The 18,993-nt window shown below is 40.3% G+C and overlaps 1 protein-coding gene across 9 annotated transcripts in view; it reads left to right on the top strand.

The window, feature by feature from the left end:
- The window catches only part of UBR4 (ubiquitin protein ligase E3 component n-recognin 4), a 140,177-nt gene that overhangs the window by 16,213 nt on the left and 104,971 nt on the right, over positions 1–18,993 (top strand). For 7 of the 9 annotated variants that reach the window (XM_064281378.1, XM_064281377.1, XM_064281373.1 and 4 more), the window contains exons 12-22: positions 3,625–3,724; positions 3,850–3,987; positions 4,462–4,579; positions 5,443–5,630; positions 6,771–6,930; positions 7,048–7,133; positions 14,283–14,452; positions 15,680–15,962; positions 16,846–16,993; positions 17,864–17,943; positions 18,459–18,587. In XM_064281378.1, the coding sequence (XP_064137448.1) occupies positions 3,625–3,724; positions 3,850–3,987; positions 4,462–4,579; positions 5,443–5,630; positions 6,771–6,930; positions 7,048–7,133; positions 14,283–14,452; positions 15,680–15,962; positions 16,846–16,993; positions 17,864–17,943; positions 18,459–18,587 (1,600 nt within the window). The remainder of the gene's footprint in view (positions 1–3,624; positions 3,725–3,849; positions 3,988–4,461; positions 4,580–5,442; positions 5,631–6,770; positions 6,931–7,047; positions 7,134–14,282; positions 14,453–15,679; positions 15,963–16,845; positions 16,994–17,863; positions 17,944–18,458; positions 18,588–18,993) is intronic. The other 2 variants (XM_064281379.1, XM_064281376.1) reach the window with 1 other exon arrangement.

Raw genomic sequence — 18,993 nt, 5'->3', positions numbered from 1 at the left:
TAGGCTAGAAACCCGAATTTAGGGCACCAGTTCCAGGGGAAGGCTTTCTTACTCTGTCAGCTCTGGAGAAAGGTCCTTGTCATTAGCCTTCTCGTGGTCTATGAGCATCTCAGCTCAGGAGCCTCAGGTCCAGAGGACGTGTTCTGCTCCCGGCACTGGCTTTTTGGTGGTATGAGGTCCCTCTGTCTCTGTGCTCAATTCTCTCTTTTATATCTCAAAAGAGATCGGCTTAAGATACTACTAATTTTGTAGATCTCATCAGTATAATTGTTGCTAATCCATCTTATTACATCATAGTGATAGAATTTACAACATACAGGGAAATCGCTTCAGAAGATAAAATGGTAAACAATCCTACAAGAGAATCATGACCTAGCCAACTTGACAGATATTTTTTGGGGACACAGTTCATGACAATGGTCACGATGATTGTAGCTGTGTGTTTTGGATAAGTCAGCCATTCTCCAATTTTGTCTCCTTATCTCTTCCAAGGTGGTGAAAATATCTTGTAGCGTTGTATATATTAGAATTTTTATGATGTTCAAATCAGAAAAAAATGATTCTGTTTTATAAAATGGGCTTGTTTGACTTGGAGTTGAGTGCTCACTTGCATGTTTAACCTGGACAGTGAGGATACTCTCAGGTTTTAGAGCTTGCTTCTAAAACGTTTGCTACCACTTCGACGAAGTCTGGGTAATCAGTTCCGCTTACTAGGAAAGAAGTTAGAGATATGGCTTCTGTGCTGTTCAAGGCTTTATTTTCTAAGCCCAGGCATTTCTGTATTTTATTTATTCATTCAGTCTCTACTACGTACTAGGCTCTATTCTAGGCATTGAAGATATAGCACCAAAGAAAGCAACATTCTTGCCCTGGTAGAGTTTACTTTCTAACTGGACAAATAGTAAATATACTAATAAGCACATAATAAATTATTACATGTAAGTGTTGTGAAGAAAAATAAACCAGAGCAAAGGGCTAGAGAGTGACAGGGGATGCTATTTTAGTTAAGAAGTTCAGGAAAGTGCTCTGTAGACAAGATGTAGGACATACGTGAAGTGACAGAGTGAGCATTGCAAATATTTGGAGTGGGATTGTTGCAAGTTTTGAGGTGGAGGTGTGATTGGCATTTTTGAGGATCAGCGAGGTCAGTGTGGCTAGAGTGGTTATCAAAGTGGAAGAGGTGAAAAATTGGGTTAGAGAACTAGGTAGGTGCCAGATCATCTAGGGCCACGTATAATTAATAACTGTTAGAAGGTTTTGATTGGAACCCTGGTGGCACAGTGCCTAAGAGTTCAGCTGCTAACCAGAAGTTTGGGAGTTTGAATCCACTAGCCACTCCTTTGAAACCATATTGGGCAGTTCTCTGACCTATAGGGTTGCTATGAGTTGGAATTGACTCGACGGTAATGGATTGGGGTGTTTTTTTTTTTTTTAAGAGGGTTTTGAACCAGGGGAGTGGTGACATGATCTGATCTATTAGTGTCTGAGAATCCAGCTGCTGTGTGGAGCACAGACTTCAGGGGCGTAAGACAAGAAGAAGAGAGGACTCTTGGAAAGGTAGTGAGTTACTCCACATGAGAGATAAACTTGACTTGGAATAGGGTAATGGCGGTAAAGGTGGAGAGAAGAGGTCAAATTGAGATGTGCTTTGAAGGTACTGCTGCCATAATTTGGCAATGGGTTAGATGTTGTGTGTGAGAAGGAGGAGTCAAAGATGACATCAAAATATTTTTGACTTTAGCAACTGCTTTGTGTAATTTACTGAGATGGGGAACACTGGTTTATGAGTGGGTTGGTGATAGGAAGGAGAAGAAATGACTTTGGTTTTGGACATGCTGAGTTTAAGATGCCTGTTAGACATCTGTGTGAGATGTTGAGTAGGCAGTTGGACTTGTGAGCCTGGAGTTCAAGGAAGAGGTCAAATTCTGGACCTCATTCAGCAAATTATCTACCAGGTATCCTTTCTGTGCCAGACTCTGTGTTGGTTCAGAAGTGCTGTGATGAGCCAAAAAGCTGACATTCTCAAAAGACATGAAGTAGGCATTTGTACAAATATATATGTAAAATTGCAACTAGACCTAGTCAGGGAAATCCAGAAAGGCTTCCCTGAGGAAGAGTTGAAATCTGAAATAGACTTTGGAGATGGTAGATAGTAGGCAAAGCAGGGAGGGGTGCGTATTTCAGAGGGAACAGTGATTTGTGGATTTATGACTTTGTGAGTGGTTATCTTTACCCCTGGCATTGGAAGGGGAAATGGGAGAATGCCGTAAGGTATATCCTTAGAAGTAGCAGTTACATTTCAGAAATGGCTGTTGTTTCTTTAGGTTTTAAAAACAGTACATGATATTATGTAAGTAACAAACAATGCAGATGAGCATAAGAAAGAAAAATGATCATCCAAATTCTTCCACTCAAATTGGTAAACATTCTTCCAGACATTTCTCTGTCCTACACGTAATGTAAAATACATGTTTACAAAAATGAAATCACTGTATATTAAATGTTGTACACATTTTTGCAGTGTCCCTGGTGTAGATTTTGTATGCCTTTTAATAGCTGGTGGTATCCCGCTGTATAAATACAGCACACTTAACTAGTTGTCCAGGTGATGAGCACTTACTTAGGTTGTTCCAAACGTTGATAGACCGTGTTTTGATAAACCTTTTTAAACATAAATCTTTGTGAACTTGTTTAATTATCCCCTTTGGCAAAATTTCTAGAAGTATAGTTATTATGCCAAAGGGCACCCGTATTTAAAAATTTGAAATGTTTTTTTCCAAACTGCTCTTCAGAAAAGTTATACTAATTTGCATTTCCACCAACGGTGTGTGAGTATGCCATTTCCCCACATCCTCACTGATGCTGGATATCATTAGTCTTCCTATTTGCTACTCTGAGGAGAGAAAAATGTTACTCTAGTATTCTTACTTTTGTTCCTTTGATTACTAGGGTGATTGCGTTCCCTTTTGCATGTTTATTGGTCATTTGTGTTTCTTTTTGGTAATCTGCCTTGCGTCCTTTGCCCCAGTTTCGCTGTGGTGTTTGTCCTCTTTTCTTACTGATTTACGCAAGTTCTTTTTATATTAGGTTTATTAACCCTTTGTCAAGTGGGCATCTTGGACAGAAAGAAAAAGTTTTACTCAGATTTAGTGTAAAACTTTCTGTTTTTATTTTCCTAGATTTGTTCTCGGATATTATAGAAACTGGTAACTTTTTAACCCATTTGCTTCTTCTCAAAAGAATGACCCTTTAAAACTCTAGCCAACATTTAAACATCAGCATCTTCATGTGACTCAATAGTTTTGAATTAATACTTTAAGTTAAAAAAAAAAAAAAAAACCCTGGATTTGTAAGAGTTTCTTCTGTTCGAGTTCTTAACTTGAAGCCTGTGGATCCTTAGGCAGTCCATGGGTGGGCTTCAGGGCAACTGTGAACTTCTGAAATTGTATGCGGATTTTTTGTGTCAGTGCAATTTTTTTTTTTTTTCCTGGAGAAAGTTCCATAGATTCTCAGGAGGGTCTTAGACTCCAACAGGTCAAAATCTACTGTCTCAGAGGATGCACTCCGTCGTTCATCACAATTCATCGTTCATTGTTTTACGGTTTGTGTTTTTTCTTTGTGTAGGCATCAGGGATTTGGGGTGCTCTCGGTAATCTTAGCAAACCATGCAATCAAGCTGTTAACATCTCTCTTCCAAGACCTGCAAGTGGAAGCTCTACACAAGGTGAGCAGGTTATACTTGCGGGAACCCACACAGCACTTCTGGGAAATCTAGTATAGCCATCAAATCAGGCTGTTATTTCTTGTTCGGGCATATCATTAATTCTCTTTTGATATTGTTACCTTCAGGGTTGGGAGACAGATGGTCCCCCTGCGGTCCTGAGTATTATGGCCCAGAGTACCTCCATACAGAGGATTCAACGGCTCATTGACTCTGTCCCGCTGACAAACCTGCTGTTGACCTTACTCTCAACTTCTTATAGAAAGGTAGGAATCAGACATTGATAACTTGGAAAAACTTGTGATTGTATAAACTTTGCAAAAGAGAAGAAAATGACCATACACCATGACCCTTGTAAACTCAAATTTATGGTAATGTTTTTTGAAGACGAGAGGAGTTCTTAGCTGATTGAACATAGCGAAATGTTTTAGCCAGTTATTGATTGATAGCATGGTGATACATGTGGCTACTAGGTGATTGGTGACAACTGGCATACTGAAGCAGAAACGTAGAGAACATTTTGGAAATGCTGTTTTTTCAGTTCTTTCCGGGATCTGTGGTGAAGAGTGCTTTTGTAGGATAAAATGATCGAAGTCCTGAGGGGAGATATTACAAGGAATACTTCCCTGATTGTAAGAAAAGAGCAAGATGAGAAAACATTCCATAGGATGAATGAGAATAAGTGGGATGACTCCCTTTTTGGGTAATTATCAATGACAGAAACCTCACTGTTTTCCTAGGCGTGTGTCCTGCAGCGTCAGAGGAAGGGCTCTATGAGCAGTGACGCCAGTGCCTCTACTGACTCCAACACTTATTACGAGGATGATTTCAGTAGCACGGAGGAGGACAGCAGCCAAGGTAGAGACCTTTCTTTCCTTTCTCCTACAGAGATAAGCTACAGACTCCCAACAGGAGGTTTCCCAGTAGGTTCCTTCAGTTTCCTGTTCATACCGTTTCATTTTCACTGCATGGATATTTGTGGGAGAAAGATGTGGCAATCTGCTTCTGTGAAGATTACAGCCTTGGAAACCCTACTCTGTCTTATAGGGTTGCTAGGCGTCAGAATTGACTCAAGGGCAACGGGTTTGTTTTTTTTTTGTTTTGGTTTATGAGACTTATCATCTTGGGATTGTTTTACAATTGATAAGACAAATATAAATTTGTTTTTGAAAACGTTTGGCTTGTTGCCAGTAAAAGAAGTGAGGTTGTTTCTCTTCTTTCATTGAGTTCCTTTTTTAATCACTTTTATTTTCATTGATTGATTGATTGAGCTTTAGGTGAAAGTTTACAAATCAGATCAGTCTCTCAGACAAAAAGTTATAGACACCTTGCTATGTATTCCTAGCTGCTCTCCTCCTAATGAGATGACACACTCCTCCTCTCCACCCTGTATTCCCCGTGTCCATTCAGCCATCTTCTGTCCCCCTCTTCCTTCTCATCTTGCCTCCAAACAGGAGTTGCCCACATAGTCTCATGTGAAGCTCACTCCCCGCCAGTATCACTGTCTGTCTTATAGTCCAGCCCAATGCCTGTCTATAATCACTTTTTACAATAGAATCTCATTTTATAAACGTTTAGGTATATTTTGACAAATTTATTCAATGGTGTAATCAGTCAAGATATCCTTGCCTTTCTTTTGACTTAGGCACTTTTATAGAGCAGTGCACCAAAAACATTTTTTAAATTTGTTATTTTCTTAATTTTTCTTTTTCTCTATTCAGATGATGACAGTGAACCTATTTTGGGGCAGTGGTTTGAGGAGACCATCTCCCCCAGTAAAGAGAAAGTGGTACCTCCTCCTCCTCCACCTCCCCCTCCGCTGGAGAGCTCTCCTCGAGTTAAAAGCCCCAGTAAGCAGACGCCTGGTGAGAAGGGCAACATTTTGGCTAGTCGAAAAGATCCTGAGTTGGTAAGAGTGGGTTTTTAGGTTTGCAGGGGAAGGGAAAATGAGGAGAAGGGGTGTGAGAAGCAGATCATTTGAACTAACATGTTTTATAGTTTTGATAACTAATGTTTAAAGATCTTAATTTTGCTTAGGACTTATGTGTATTCATTGCTTAAATAACTCATACTCCTGGTACTATTCCCTTGACTGAGGGTTAGTAGCTTAGCCCTTAAGGAGCCCTCGTGGTGCGATGGTGAAGCTCTCAGTTGCTCTGTTGCAGAGAGACCTGGCAACCTGCTCCTGTAAATATTACAGCCTACGGAACCTGATGGGGCAGTTCTACTCTGTCACATAGGGTCACTATAAGTTGGATTGATTCGATGGCACACAACAACACTTAGCTTTTGGAGTCAGACAGAAGTGTGTTTGAATCCTACTTCTACCACTTACTGGCTATGTGACTTTGGGCAGGAATCTAAATTTCTTGAAGCCCCAGTTTTGTCTTCTATAATATGGGAATAATTATACTTGCTTCCTGCTGTGATATAAAGAATTAAAGAGAATATTTTTAAAGCACTTAGCATAGATTTGGTACCTCATAAGTGCTTGCTAACTATTTGTTCACCAATACGTATTGATTACTTACTAAATGTCAGCTCCCCGTTCTAAAGCTATGTCGGTGAACATGTCAGACACAATCCTTGCCTTCGTAGAGCTTACAGTCTAGTCAAGAATATGGACATAAAACAGCTACATGGTAATTTTTCAATTTAATTTTAATAGAGAAGTAAAGAGTTGGGAGTTTTGCACATGTGTAAAATGCCCATTAATATAGGTTTCACAATTCAGTATGTCAGTAATGTCCTAGAGCAAGACAAAGACAGGACCTGAGAGGAATGGAAGAAATGAATCAATCTATTTAGAAATTCTAGGTATCCATATAGTATTTTGTGAATTTACTGTCATGCTATTTTGTGTAACTGGTGAAATTAATAGGAAAGACGATCATAATTAATCCCACTCTAGCTGATTTAAAATCTGATACTTTCAGTGTATTTATTGCATGAGACCTATGGGCATGTTTTGTTTCCTATTTGTATTCAGACTTGTAGGAGCTCTGGTTCATAAACTTTGTATGTTTTTTTTTTTTTTAATTCTTTCTAGTTCTTAGGTCTGGCTTCCAACATTTTGAACTTCATCACCTCTTCCATCCTGAACTCTCGGAACAATTTTATCCGAAATTATCTGAGTGTATCTCTTTCAGAACACCACATGGCCACCCTGGCCAGTATCATCAAGGAGGTGGACAAAGATGGACTCAAGGGTCAGTAGATGGGATACAGGCCTGGTGGAATTTTTCCTCGTCGAGTGTCACTCTTAGCAGAATGGTGTGATCTATCAAGTAGCTGCTTGGATAATAGATTTTCCCATTTGTCTTCAGGTTCATCAGATGAAGAGTTTGCTGCTGCCCTCTATCACTTCAACCATTCTCTGGTAACTTCTGACCTTCAGTCACCTAACCTGCAGGTTTGTGTGCACTCTGACCATCCAGGCCAAGAGCTCGCTACACCAGATCTCTTACGCTGCAGTTGTTCCTGGTGATAAGAAACACAGTTTGTCACTGACTCCCATCACTGGAAAGAACTTTGAGAGATTGTTCTAGTGTGTACCTCTGCCTCAATTAAGATCATTTTAAGAAAAAGAAAATGTGTCCTTAAGTCCCAAGTCACTGCGTAAGATTATAAGGAAAATTACAAAAGCAAAGCAAAAAGTCCTCCCAGTGACTTTCCTAGTACGAAAGTGGCCAAAGTGTACAAGAAGGCAATTTAGGAAAAGAAATACATATGAATGGCCAGCAAACTAGGAAAAAATGTTCAGAGTTATTAGAAATCAAAGAAATATAAATTTAAATGAGTGTTTTAAAGAAAATCAGTCAAACTGCGGGAGATGGATGCTCTCATGTACATTCCTGCTTGTAAACTTACCACCAAAACAAAATCTAAAACCAAAAAAACCAAACCCAGTGCTGTCAAGTCAATTCCGACTCGTAGCCACCCTATAGGACAGAGTAGAAATGCCCCATGGAGTTTCCAAGGAGCGCCTGGCGGATTTGAACTGCCAACCCTTTGGTTAGCAGCTGTAGCACTTAACCACTACACCACCAGGGTTTCCTAGGACCTTAATAATAGACTTCTAATCTTATGGCTCTGTCTTCCCACTGAGGTAGCTGACATCTGGAATCCTAAATCATTTGTTTCTCATTTCTTTAGTTATATATTTAAATTTTACATCTATAGTTTTTCAGTGTTTAAAAATATTTAGTTTTTAACTTTATAAAGAAGTTATGCTCTATGTAATCTTTTTGAACTTTCTTTTTTCACTTAATATATAATATATTATATAATACTATATTGCCAAGTTTCATCTATATTCTGGGGCCAGTGAAGAAGAGGAAGACCCTCAACAAGATGGGTTGTCACAGTGGCTGCAACAGTGGGCTTAGGCATAACAACGATTATGAGGATGGTGCAGGACTGGGCAGGGTTCCGTTCTGTTGTACATAGGGTTGCTGTGATTCAGAACTGACTCAGTGGTACCTAACAGCAACGCAACATGCTCATTCTTTAGTAAATATTATTAACACCTCCTGGGAGCTTAGAGCCCTGCTAGAAGCTAAGTGCTATGAGTTAATCAAATAATAAAAGTAGGAATAGACTTCGGTAGTTATACAAATAGCTAATACAGTATAGAATCTGTTGAGTACCCTATTGGAGAAAGTGGAGTGGTAGTTCAGAAAAGAGGGAGATAACTTGTAATATGAAGGGTGAGGAGTGGGGGTGGGGAGATAAGATTTCAAAGAAGCTGTGGCGTCTGGGGTATAAAGGATGGGTAGTATTAGAATGAGGAGCCCTGGTGATGCAATGGTTAAGCACTCTGCTACTAACTGAAAGGTCAGCGGTTCGAATTCACCAGTGGCTCCGTGGGGGAAAAGACCTGGTGATCTGCTCCCATAAAGAACACAACTTAGGAACTCCTATGAGACAGTTCTACTCTGTCCTGTAGGTTTGCTGTGAGCTGGAACTGACGGCACACAACAACAGCAGTAGTAGTGGATGATGGTAAGGTACCATTTGAAGTGAGTGTAATAACAAGTTAAGGCACTACATGTAGAGGATGTAAAAATTGATTCAGTTCGGCTGAGAGAAGATGTCTGAAATAGTTGGAGCTAGATTGTAAAGGGGTCTTGAAGTTTATACTAAGGAGTTGAAATAGTGGAGAGCCACTGGGCTTTGCTTTCTGAAGATTATTGTAGTGGAAGGATGGACCTTGAGGACAATGCAGATCCCTAGCATCTGTCATTGTTAAACGAATTGGTCCTTGAAAAGTGTTTCAAATAGTGCCTAGCACATAGTACTAGTGCTTTCTAAATGTTGTTGTTAAGTGCCATCGAGTTGGTTCCAACTCACAGTGACCTTATGTACAACAGAACAAAACACTGCTGGGTCATGAGCCATCCTCATGATTGTCGTTATGCTTGAGCCCGTTGTTGCAGCCACTGTGTCAGTCTACCTCAGTAAGGGTCTTCCTCTTTTCTGCTGACCCTCTACTTTGCCAAGCCGACGTCCTTCTCCAGGGACTGATGCCTCCTGATAACATGTCCAAACTATGTGAGACGAAATCTTGCCATCCTTGCTTCTAAGGAACATTCTGGTTATACTTATTCCAAGACAGATTTATTCATTCTTTTGGCAGTCCATGCTGTATTATATTAAATGAATATTACACGAAATGTTAGCTGCTGTTTTCAAATATTAGCTTGTAACTGTTACTGGTATTTAATATTATTATTGCAGTGTTCCACGTCTGTCAGTTTGTCGTACTGTGGTGGCTTGTGTGTTGTGGTGCTGGAAGATGTGCCACTGGTATGTCAAATACCAGCAGGGTCACTTATAGTGGAAAGGTTTCAGCTCAGCTTCCAGTCTAAGACTGACTAGAAAGAAAGACCTGGTGAACTACTACTGAAAAAATTAGCCAGTGAAAACCTTATGAATAGCAGTGGAACACTGTCAGATTTGGTGCTGGAAGATGAGCCCCCTCAGGTTGGAAGGCACTCCAAAGACGACTGGGGAAGAGCTGCCTCTTTGAAGTAGAGTCGACCTTAATGACATAAATGGAGTCAAGCTTTTGGGTCCTTCATTTGCTGATGTGGCACAACTCAAAATGAGAAGAAACAGCTGTGAACATCTGTTAATAATAGGAACATGGAATGTACGAAGTATGAATCTGGGAAAATTGATAATTGTCAAAAATGAAATGGAACACATAAAGGTTGATATCCTAGGCATTAGTGAGCTGAAATGGACTGGTATTGGCCGTTTTGAATCAGACAATCATATGGTCTGCTATGCTGGAGATAACAAATCAAAGAGGAATGGTGTTGCATTCATTGTCAGAAAACATCTCAAGATCTATCCTGAAGTATAGTGCTGTCAGTGATAGGTTAATATCCATATGCCCACAGGGAAGACCAGTTAATACGACTATTATTCAAATTTACACACCAACCACTAAGGCCAAGGATGAAGAAATTGAAGATTTTTACCAACTTTTACAGTTTAAAATTGATCAAATGTACAATCAAGATGCGTTGATAATTACTGGTGATTGGAATGTGAAAGCTGGAAACAAAGAAGAAGGATTAGTAGTTGTAAAATATGGCCTTGGTGATAGAAACGATACCAGAGATTACATGATAGAATTTTGAAAGACCAACAATTGCTTCATTGCAAAGACTTTTTTCAGCATAAGCGGTGACTATACACGTGGACCTTGCCAGGTGGAATACACAGGAATCAGACTACATCTCTGGAAAGAGACAATGGAAAAGCTGAATATTATCAGTCAAAAACAAGACCAGGGGCCAACCGTGGAACAGACCATCAGTTGCTCACATACAAGTTCAAACTGAAGTTGAAGAAAATTAGAACAAGTCCACGAGAGGCAAAGTACGACTTTTGAGCGTATCCCACCAGAATTTAGAGACCATCTAAAGAATAGATTTGATGGATTGAACACTAATGATGGAAGACCAGGTGAGTTGTGGGATGACATCAAGGAGATCACACATGAATAAAGCAAGATTTCATTAAAAAGACAGGAAAGAAAGAAAAGACCAAAATGGATGTCAGAAGAGACTCTGAAACTTGATCTTTTATGTAGAGTAGCTAAAACGAAAGGAAAAAATGATAAAGTAAAAGAGCTGAACAGAAGATTTCAAAGGGCAGCTTGAGAAGACAAAGAAGTATTATAATGACGTACAAAGACCTGGAGTGTTGAAGAACCAAAAGGGAAGAACACACTCGGCACTTCTCAAGCTGAAAGAACAGAAGAAAAAACTTAAGCCTCGAGTTGCAATGTTGAAGGATTCTATGGGGAAAATATTGAACTAGGCAGGAAGCATCAAAAGGAGATGGAAGGAATACACAGAGTCACTGTACCAAAAAGTATTGGTCAGCATTCACACCATTTCAGGGGTCGCATGTGATTAAGGACCAGTGATATAGAAGGCAGAAGTCCAAATTGCACTGAAGGCATTGACGAAAAACAAGGCTCCAGGAATTAATGGAATGCCAGTTTGAGATGTTTCAACAAATGGATGCAGTGCTAGAGGTGCTTACTCATCTATGTCAAGAAATTTAGAGGACAAATGCTTGGCCAACTGACTGGAAGAGATCCATATTTGTACCCATTCCAAAGAAAGGTGACCCAACAGAATGCGGAAATTATTGAATAATATCGTTAATATCACATGCAAGTAAAATTTTACTGAAGATTATTCAAAAGTGCCTGCAGCAGTACATTGACAGGGAACTGCCGAAAATTCAAGCCAGATTCAGAAGAGGATGTGGAACCAGGGATATCATTGCAATCTCAGATGGACTGTGGCTAAAAGCAGAGAATACCAGAAAGATGTTCACCTGTGTTTTATTGACTATGCAAAGACATTTGACTGTGTGGATCATAACAAATTATGAGTAACATCGCTAAGAATGACGATTCCAGAACACTTAATTGTGCTCATGCGGAACCTGTACATAGACGAAGATACAATCGTTGAAACAGAACAAGGGGGTAGTGTGTGGTTTAAAGTCAGGAATGGTGTGCGTCAGGGTTTCATCCTTTCACCATACTTACTCAATCTGCATTTTAGTCACCTAGTACTGCTGTAACAGAAATACCACAAGGGGATGGCTTTAACAAAGAGAAATTTAGTCTCTCACGGTCTAGAAGGCTGGAGGTCTGAATTCAGGGCGCCAGCTCCAGGGGAAGGCTTTCCCTCCCTGTTGGCTTTGGGCCAGGTCCCTGTCATCAGTCTTTCCCTGGTCGAGGAGCTTCTCAACCCAGACACCCCAGGTCTAAAAGATATGCTGTGCTCCCAGTGCTTCCTTGGTGGTATGAGGTCCCTCTGTGTCTCTGCTCGCCTCTCTCTCTTACATCTCAAAAGAGATTGACCCAACACATAACCCAATCTTGTAGATAGAATTCTCCCTCATTAACGTAACTGCTGGTAATCTCACCTCATTAACATCATAGAGGTAGGTTTTACTACACATAAGAAAATCACATCAGATCACAAAATGATGGACAGTCACACCATACTGGGAATCTTGGCCTAGCCAAGTTGACACACATTTTGGGGGGACACAATTCAGTTTATAACATTCTGTATGCTGAGCAAATAATCAGAGAAGCTGGACTATATGAAGAACGAGGCATCAGGATTTGAGAAAGACTCATAACCTGGAGTATGCAGATGACACAGCCTTGCATGCAGAAAGTGAAGAGGGCTTGAAGCACTTGCTGATGAAGATTGAAGAGTACAGCCTTCAGTATGGATAATACTTCAACATAAAGAAAACAAAAATCCTCACCATTGGATCAATAAGCAACATCATGATAAATGGAGAAAAGATTGATGTTGTCAAGGATTTCATTTTACTTTGATTCACAATCAATGCCCATGGAAGCAGCAGTCATGAGATCAAACAATGTGTTACATTGGGCACGTCTGCTGCAAAAGACCTTTTTAAAGTGTTAAAAAGAAAAGCTGTCACTTTAAGCTCTAAGGTTCACCTGACCCAAGCCACAGTGCTTTCAGTCACCTCATATGCATGCGAAAGCTGGACAGTGAATAAAGATGGCCCTAAAAGAATTGATACCTTTGAATTACAATGTTGGTGAAGAATATTGAATGTATCATGGACTGCCAGAAGAATGAACAAATCTGTCTTGGAAGAAGTACAGTCAGAATACTCCTTAGAAGCAAGGATGATGAGACTTCATCTCACATGCTTTGAACATGTTATCAGGAGGGACCAGTCCCTGGAGAAGGACGTATGCTTGGCGAAGTAGAGGGCTATAGAAAAAGTGGGAGACCCTCAATGGGGTGGATTGACACAGTAGCTGCAACAGGGGACTCAAACACAGCAGTAATTGTGAGGTTGGTACAGGGTCAGGCAGTGTTTCGTTCTGTTGTATATAGCGTCGATATAAGCCGGGGGTGACTTGGCGGCACCTAACAACAACAGCAGTGATCTAGGTTCGTTCAATCAAAAGATAATCATTGAGCACTTACTGTATACTCACTGAAGGCATAAAGATGACTTAATTTGGATCATGAGAGAGGAGGGAGATAAGAGGCTGGATAAAAGATATGTTGCAGAGATCCTAGGGAGTTATTTGAATTTGATAAGGGGCATGGAGAGAAAGAAGTATAAGATGATGTCAGTGTGACTAGAAGGGTGCTATTAATAGAAATAGGAAGCCAGGAAGGAGAGCTACTGGGCTTAATTTTAGATGTAAAGTTTTGGGATGCCAGTGGGGTGAAGACGCCTAGGAAAAGAAGTGTGAGTCTGAAATTCAGGAGTTAAAAAAATTAGTTTGGTAATATAGCTTTGGGAATTACCCACAAAGAGGCAATTGTCGAACTAACAAAACAATGAGATGATAGCAAGGGAGATGAAGACTGAGGCTAAAGCCTCAGGAATGCCAACATTCATAATGGGCCAAAAAAAAGTTCACATAGCGTAGGAAGGAATGGTTCAACAGATGTAAAAATGATGTTGCAGGGACATCTGACTTCCTCTAACTTCACAAAGGGGAAGGAGAATCAAGAATCAACAGGCTAAGGCCGGTTCCTATGAGGTGGAGGTCAGAAATACCTCCTCTCTCCAACCTTTTACCAATTCTGACACTAGCTGTCCCTCGCACGCACTCTTTACTTTTCTCTTGGGTTCACCAATTCATTGCAGTGGCCACACAGAACTCATAGACCATACTCACAGTTATGGGGTTTATTAGGGAAGTATTGTTGTTAGGTGCCATCAAGTAGCTTCTGACTGATAGTGACCCTGTGTACAACAGAACGAAACACTGCCCTGTCCTGCACCATCCTCACAGTCTTTATTATCGTTAAGCCCATTGTTGCAGCCACTGTGTCTCATTTTTTGAACTAAATCATCTTTCTCTAAGACTGCTTGTAAATATGAATTTCTGGGTCTTTCTTTAAAGTACTGTTTCCAGTATCAAAAAAACTAACATTAGAGAGCATTAGTAGCCCGTTGGCTTTATACCCTGTTTTTTTCCTAATGGTTCCTTTTATGTCTTTCATGTCAGAACACACTCTTGCAGCAGCTGGGAGTTGCTCCTTTTTCTGAGGGCCCTTGGCCCTTGTACATTCACCCTCAAAGTCTCTCCGTACTCTCACGCCTCCTGCTCATCTGGCAACATAAAGCCGGCGCTCAAGGTGACCCTGATGTCCCTGAATGTCTTAAAGTTTGGGACAGGTAAGATATCTCCATGAGAAGGTCCTGTAGAAAAGATTATTTGCTTTTTTGTTGTTGTTCAGCTTCTTTGTAGATAATCTGTGACTTTGAAAAATTATTCTGATGATCATGCTGAAAGTGGTGAGGGTAGAGAAGTGTATTTCTCATAGTGAGAAGATGTGCTGTTTAAAAACAGAAGTACGTACATAAACTGGTCTGGAAGAGGAATCTCACTTTACCACATGAGAGATTTGGTCATAATTATTAGGTAGAACCTGAATCGTGGATATAACTAATTTTATTCTGATCTGGATTTTTGAAAGAGAGACAACAGGGAAGCCAACTCTGTCTTTGGTTATTTTACTTTCAACATGAAACCACTTAGAGTGACTTGCAATCTTTTTTGGACAAATTTTAAAGACTTTCTGTACTTGAGGGAAGCTCAGATTAATCATCTAAATCCTCTTTAGATGGACTTATATTTGCCATTTTTGTTTACATGATTATGAGTCTTCAAAGCAGTTTGTTTTCCTAAAAGGCTTTTCTAGCCTCCATTCTGGGATCAAATAGCTCTAATGCTGGATTTGAGAAATCATAAACCTCCTTGAATGCCAAAGACCCACGATATTTTTCCTGTTGGAATCTTGCAAAAAGGCCAGGAGGTGGGGGGTTAAGAGGGAGACCCTTATTAAAACACAAATCTCTTTCCTAATAGCTAAAGGCAATGGAAGCAGCTGGCTGCATTCATTCCTTTTTGTATAAAAGCTCTTCTGAAAAGTTTACTGAATAATAGATTTTCTTTTTTTATTGCTTTATAGTCTTTTGAGTTATTTTCAACTATTACCATGAAATGATCTTAACCTGTAGTGTAAACTCTCAAACTGGGATTAAATTATAGAATCAAAGTGTAAGGAAAAATAATTGAATTGGCTCTATTTGCCCAGGTTCAGTTTTGGGGAGCTCACATTTCTTTCTGTTGGCACAAATGCTGGGGTGGGTGTCAACACTGCTGTGGCCACAGCTGAGAGAGCTGAAGTGCCCTTGGAAATGTTTTTTTGGTCCATTTTGACCTCTTTGTAGCCAAGATTCAGTTTTTGTCCTTTCTTTACTGTGTAACTTTTTTATCTTCCTTAATTTGTTATCTGAATTCCTGAGTTTAAGAAGTTTAACTGTTTCAGTACTTGACATTTTAATTGTTGTGGATGTTCTGGCTTTTCCCGCTGGACACACACTCCTTTTCTCTGATAGGTTTTTGTCTACAATGAAGCAGAATGCCCTGCAAGGAATGGTGCCCAATGAGACAGAAGATTTGAATATAGAGCATCTGCAGCTACTCCTTCTCATTTTCCACAACTTCACTGAGAAAGGCCGGCGAGCCATACTGACCCTATTTGTCCAGATCATCCAGGAGCTGAGTGTCAACATGGAAGCCCAGATGTGTTCTGTTCCTCTCATCCTGGCTCGCCTCCTCTTGATCTTTGATTACCTGCTTCATCAGTACTCTAAAGCCCCGGTGTATCTGTTTGAGCAGGTATAGGACAATGCATTCTTTTTACTTCACTGTTAGTGAGAACTGCATTCTTCTCAAGAGTGGCCATGGCCCACAGCCAAAATGATCGCCTCACTTTAGGCTTCAGGTGTTTGTTGTAGGAGGTTTATGCTCAGGATTAGGAAGACCACCGGGGCTTGTATATGTACATTTGGACCTTATATTCAGCCAGAAGCAGTAAATGCAGATTATTTGATTTGGTCTGTTTGTTAAAATTGGATTATAGGCTGCATTCACAGGTGTTATGGTTGACTTGATGGCACTGGGTTCTGGGATGCTTGACTTACCCACTTCACCTGTGTCTAGTACAGTGCCAAGGAGCCTGGTGGTACAGTGGTTAAGCCCAGTTACCAACCAAAAGGTCATTGGTTTGAACCCGTCAGCTGCTCCTTGGGAGAAAGATGTGGCAGTCTGCTTCTGTAAAGATTTACGGCCTTGGAAACTCTATGGGGCAGTTCTACTCTGTCCAGTAGGGCCATTATGAGTCAGAATCAACTTGATGACAGCTTGTTTTTTTTTGTTTAGCCCAGTGCCCTGAACACTGGCACTCAGTGAATATTTGATTGTTGAGCAGTAAATTTTGTGGATTGGTAAATTCTTCTGTCATGAGGATCCAAAATGAGGATGGGAAGGCCTGTTAAAGGTTATTATCTCCAACATTTCTTAAAACATTTCATCGAGCAGTAGTCCCTTCATGCTCCATCAAAAAATGCTTCTTAAAAGAAGCCACAGGAAAATCTCTCAAGATTTCCTTTCGGTTTGCTGAATTTCCCAAACTGACATACCAATCAAGTATCATGCCTGGGTTGAAAAGTAGAATGGTGACTGTGACTCTTTATTAATTTGAGTATTTGTGTTTTAAAAGGTACAGCATAACCTGCTAAGTCCTCCTTTTGGCTGGGCCAGTGGATCCCAGGACAGCAACAGCCGCCGGGCAACCACCCCTCTCTATCATGGATTCAAAGAAGTAGAAGAAAACTGGGCTAAACATTTCTCATCAGGTCAGGAAGATGGTAATACAAACTGCCTCTTATAGGATCTTTGGTCAGTGGTGTGGTCTACTCCCTATTGGTAGCAAATACCCACTGACATATTCAAAACATTTTCCCCCACATCCTCTATATTCATTTAAAAAAAAAAAGAGGCATTGAGACACAATTTATGCCATAAGATGGGATATATGGATTCTTGTCACTCTACTAAATAAATTTAATTTTCCTTATTTCCCTTTGGGATGTAGTTCTAATCCAGAGGCTAAATTTAGTTTTGGGCCTTGATGGTATACCACTCTGAACGTAATAGTAACCATGACATTCTTTCCAGCATCCCATATAGCAGTTGTCCATTCTTTTGATGAGGGCCTCCTGTATTCATTTCTAGTGTGCGTTTGCTTTTATCCTGAGGATTCTTAGGTAGGTAAGTATTTTGTGGCAACTTTCATGATGCCTTTACTATGGCTTTACTGTCATCGTGATCAGTTTTTTATTAGCCCTTTTGATGTTAGAAAAACAACATTTACGTTTAATGTAGTGTAATGATGCAATTTTATTGATTACCTTCATGAGTGTAGAGCACCGTAATTAACTTTGAGAGGAATGATGTCAACTGAGGATGATTTTGCCACCACAGGGGTCATTGACAATGTGGAGACATTTTCGGTTGTCCCAACTGGGAGGGTGCTACTGGCATCCAGTGGTGGGAGGCCAAGGATGCCTACCATGCACAGGACAGCCCCACTACAGAGAATTATCTGGCTTAGAATGTCAGTAGTGCCAAGGTTGAGAAACCCAGTTCTAAAGTATTTTCTAAACTTAATATTTTAATCTCTTAAAAAGGGTTTATGAGAGTGAAACCACTCTTTTAATAAATACCTTGTCTTTCAGATGCTGTACCTCAGCCCAGATTCTACTGTGTCCTGTCTCCAGAAGCCTCGGAGGATGATTTGAATCGACTTGATTCTGGGGTACCAGAATTTTAAAACCCCATTTTACTATGGGTCAGCCGACCCTGTGACACTTTCTCTGCTAAAATCAGCCTGTCAGGGGAAAGGGATGACTTATATTTTGTAATGAGGGATAAGATCTCATTTAGAACTTGGCCTTATTCTAAAAGGAAAATGTAATTTTGAGATATATTTGCTGAGCCCACTTTTGCTGCATCAGAGGCCTTTCCTGGTGGCTGACACTTCTGACACATTATTCTTGAAGACTCTCTCTCTGTTAGCATCTGTCATATATGCAGATATTTTAACAGACAAAAATTGTTGCCTCACGCTCTCATTCTAAAGCCAGTAAGTGTGTGCTTACAATAGCCTGCACACTGACTAAAATTACTGATGGGAATCTGCCACAATGAGAAATCAATGACTATCATTGGATGAGCTATTTTGTCAGTTATGGGATTAAGCATTACTGCATGGGAAGTAGGAAAAGGTACTTCAAAAAATAAGAAACGATTGTCTGTCTTTTTTGCTGTTAGGCATGTGACGTGCTTTTCTCCAAACTTGTCAAGTATGATGAGCTTTACACTGCATTGACATCCTTGCTTGCAGCTGGATCACAGCTCGATACCGTCAGGAGAAAGGAAAACAAGAACGTAACAGCCCTGGTAAGACTACGTGAGCCTGGCTTAATTATATCACTCCTGAAGAGTTGGGCTGTGTTTGACAATTGGGTAGCAATTCTCCCACCTGAGACTTTTTTGGAATCTAATCAGTTTGTTGAATATCTGTTTGTAAAACTAAGTGGTACTTTGGTATTTCTATGCAGTTTGGGTGGTTATGCTCACCTTAGAGATAGTTTTATTGTTTTTTGTTAGAGCTCATTGAGAGAATTGTGACTTTGCGAGTTAATGGCCGTCTAAGTGCCATAGTTTCTCTGAATGCCGGTTGTTGGGTGATATTGAAAGCCTAATACTTGAGCTTTTTCTGTGGTCCTGTGAACGTCTCTCTACTTCTAGAAGCCATAACAGCAGTTCCTGGCCACAGAATGGGCCAACTAATTGTGGGTCTGCC

Source organism: Loxodonta africana, chromosome 3 (assembly GCF_030014295.1).
Source record: "Loxodonta africana isolate mLoxAfr1 chromosome 3, mLoxAfr1.hap2, whole genome shotgun sequence".
Lineage (NCBI taxonomy): Eukaryota > Metazoa > Chordata > Mammalia > Proboscidea > Elephantidae > Loxodonta > Loxodonta africana.
The sequence above is the reverse complement of the archived record's forward strand: the minus strand, read 5'-3'. Positions and strand labels throughout refer to the sequence as shown.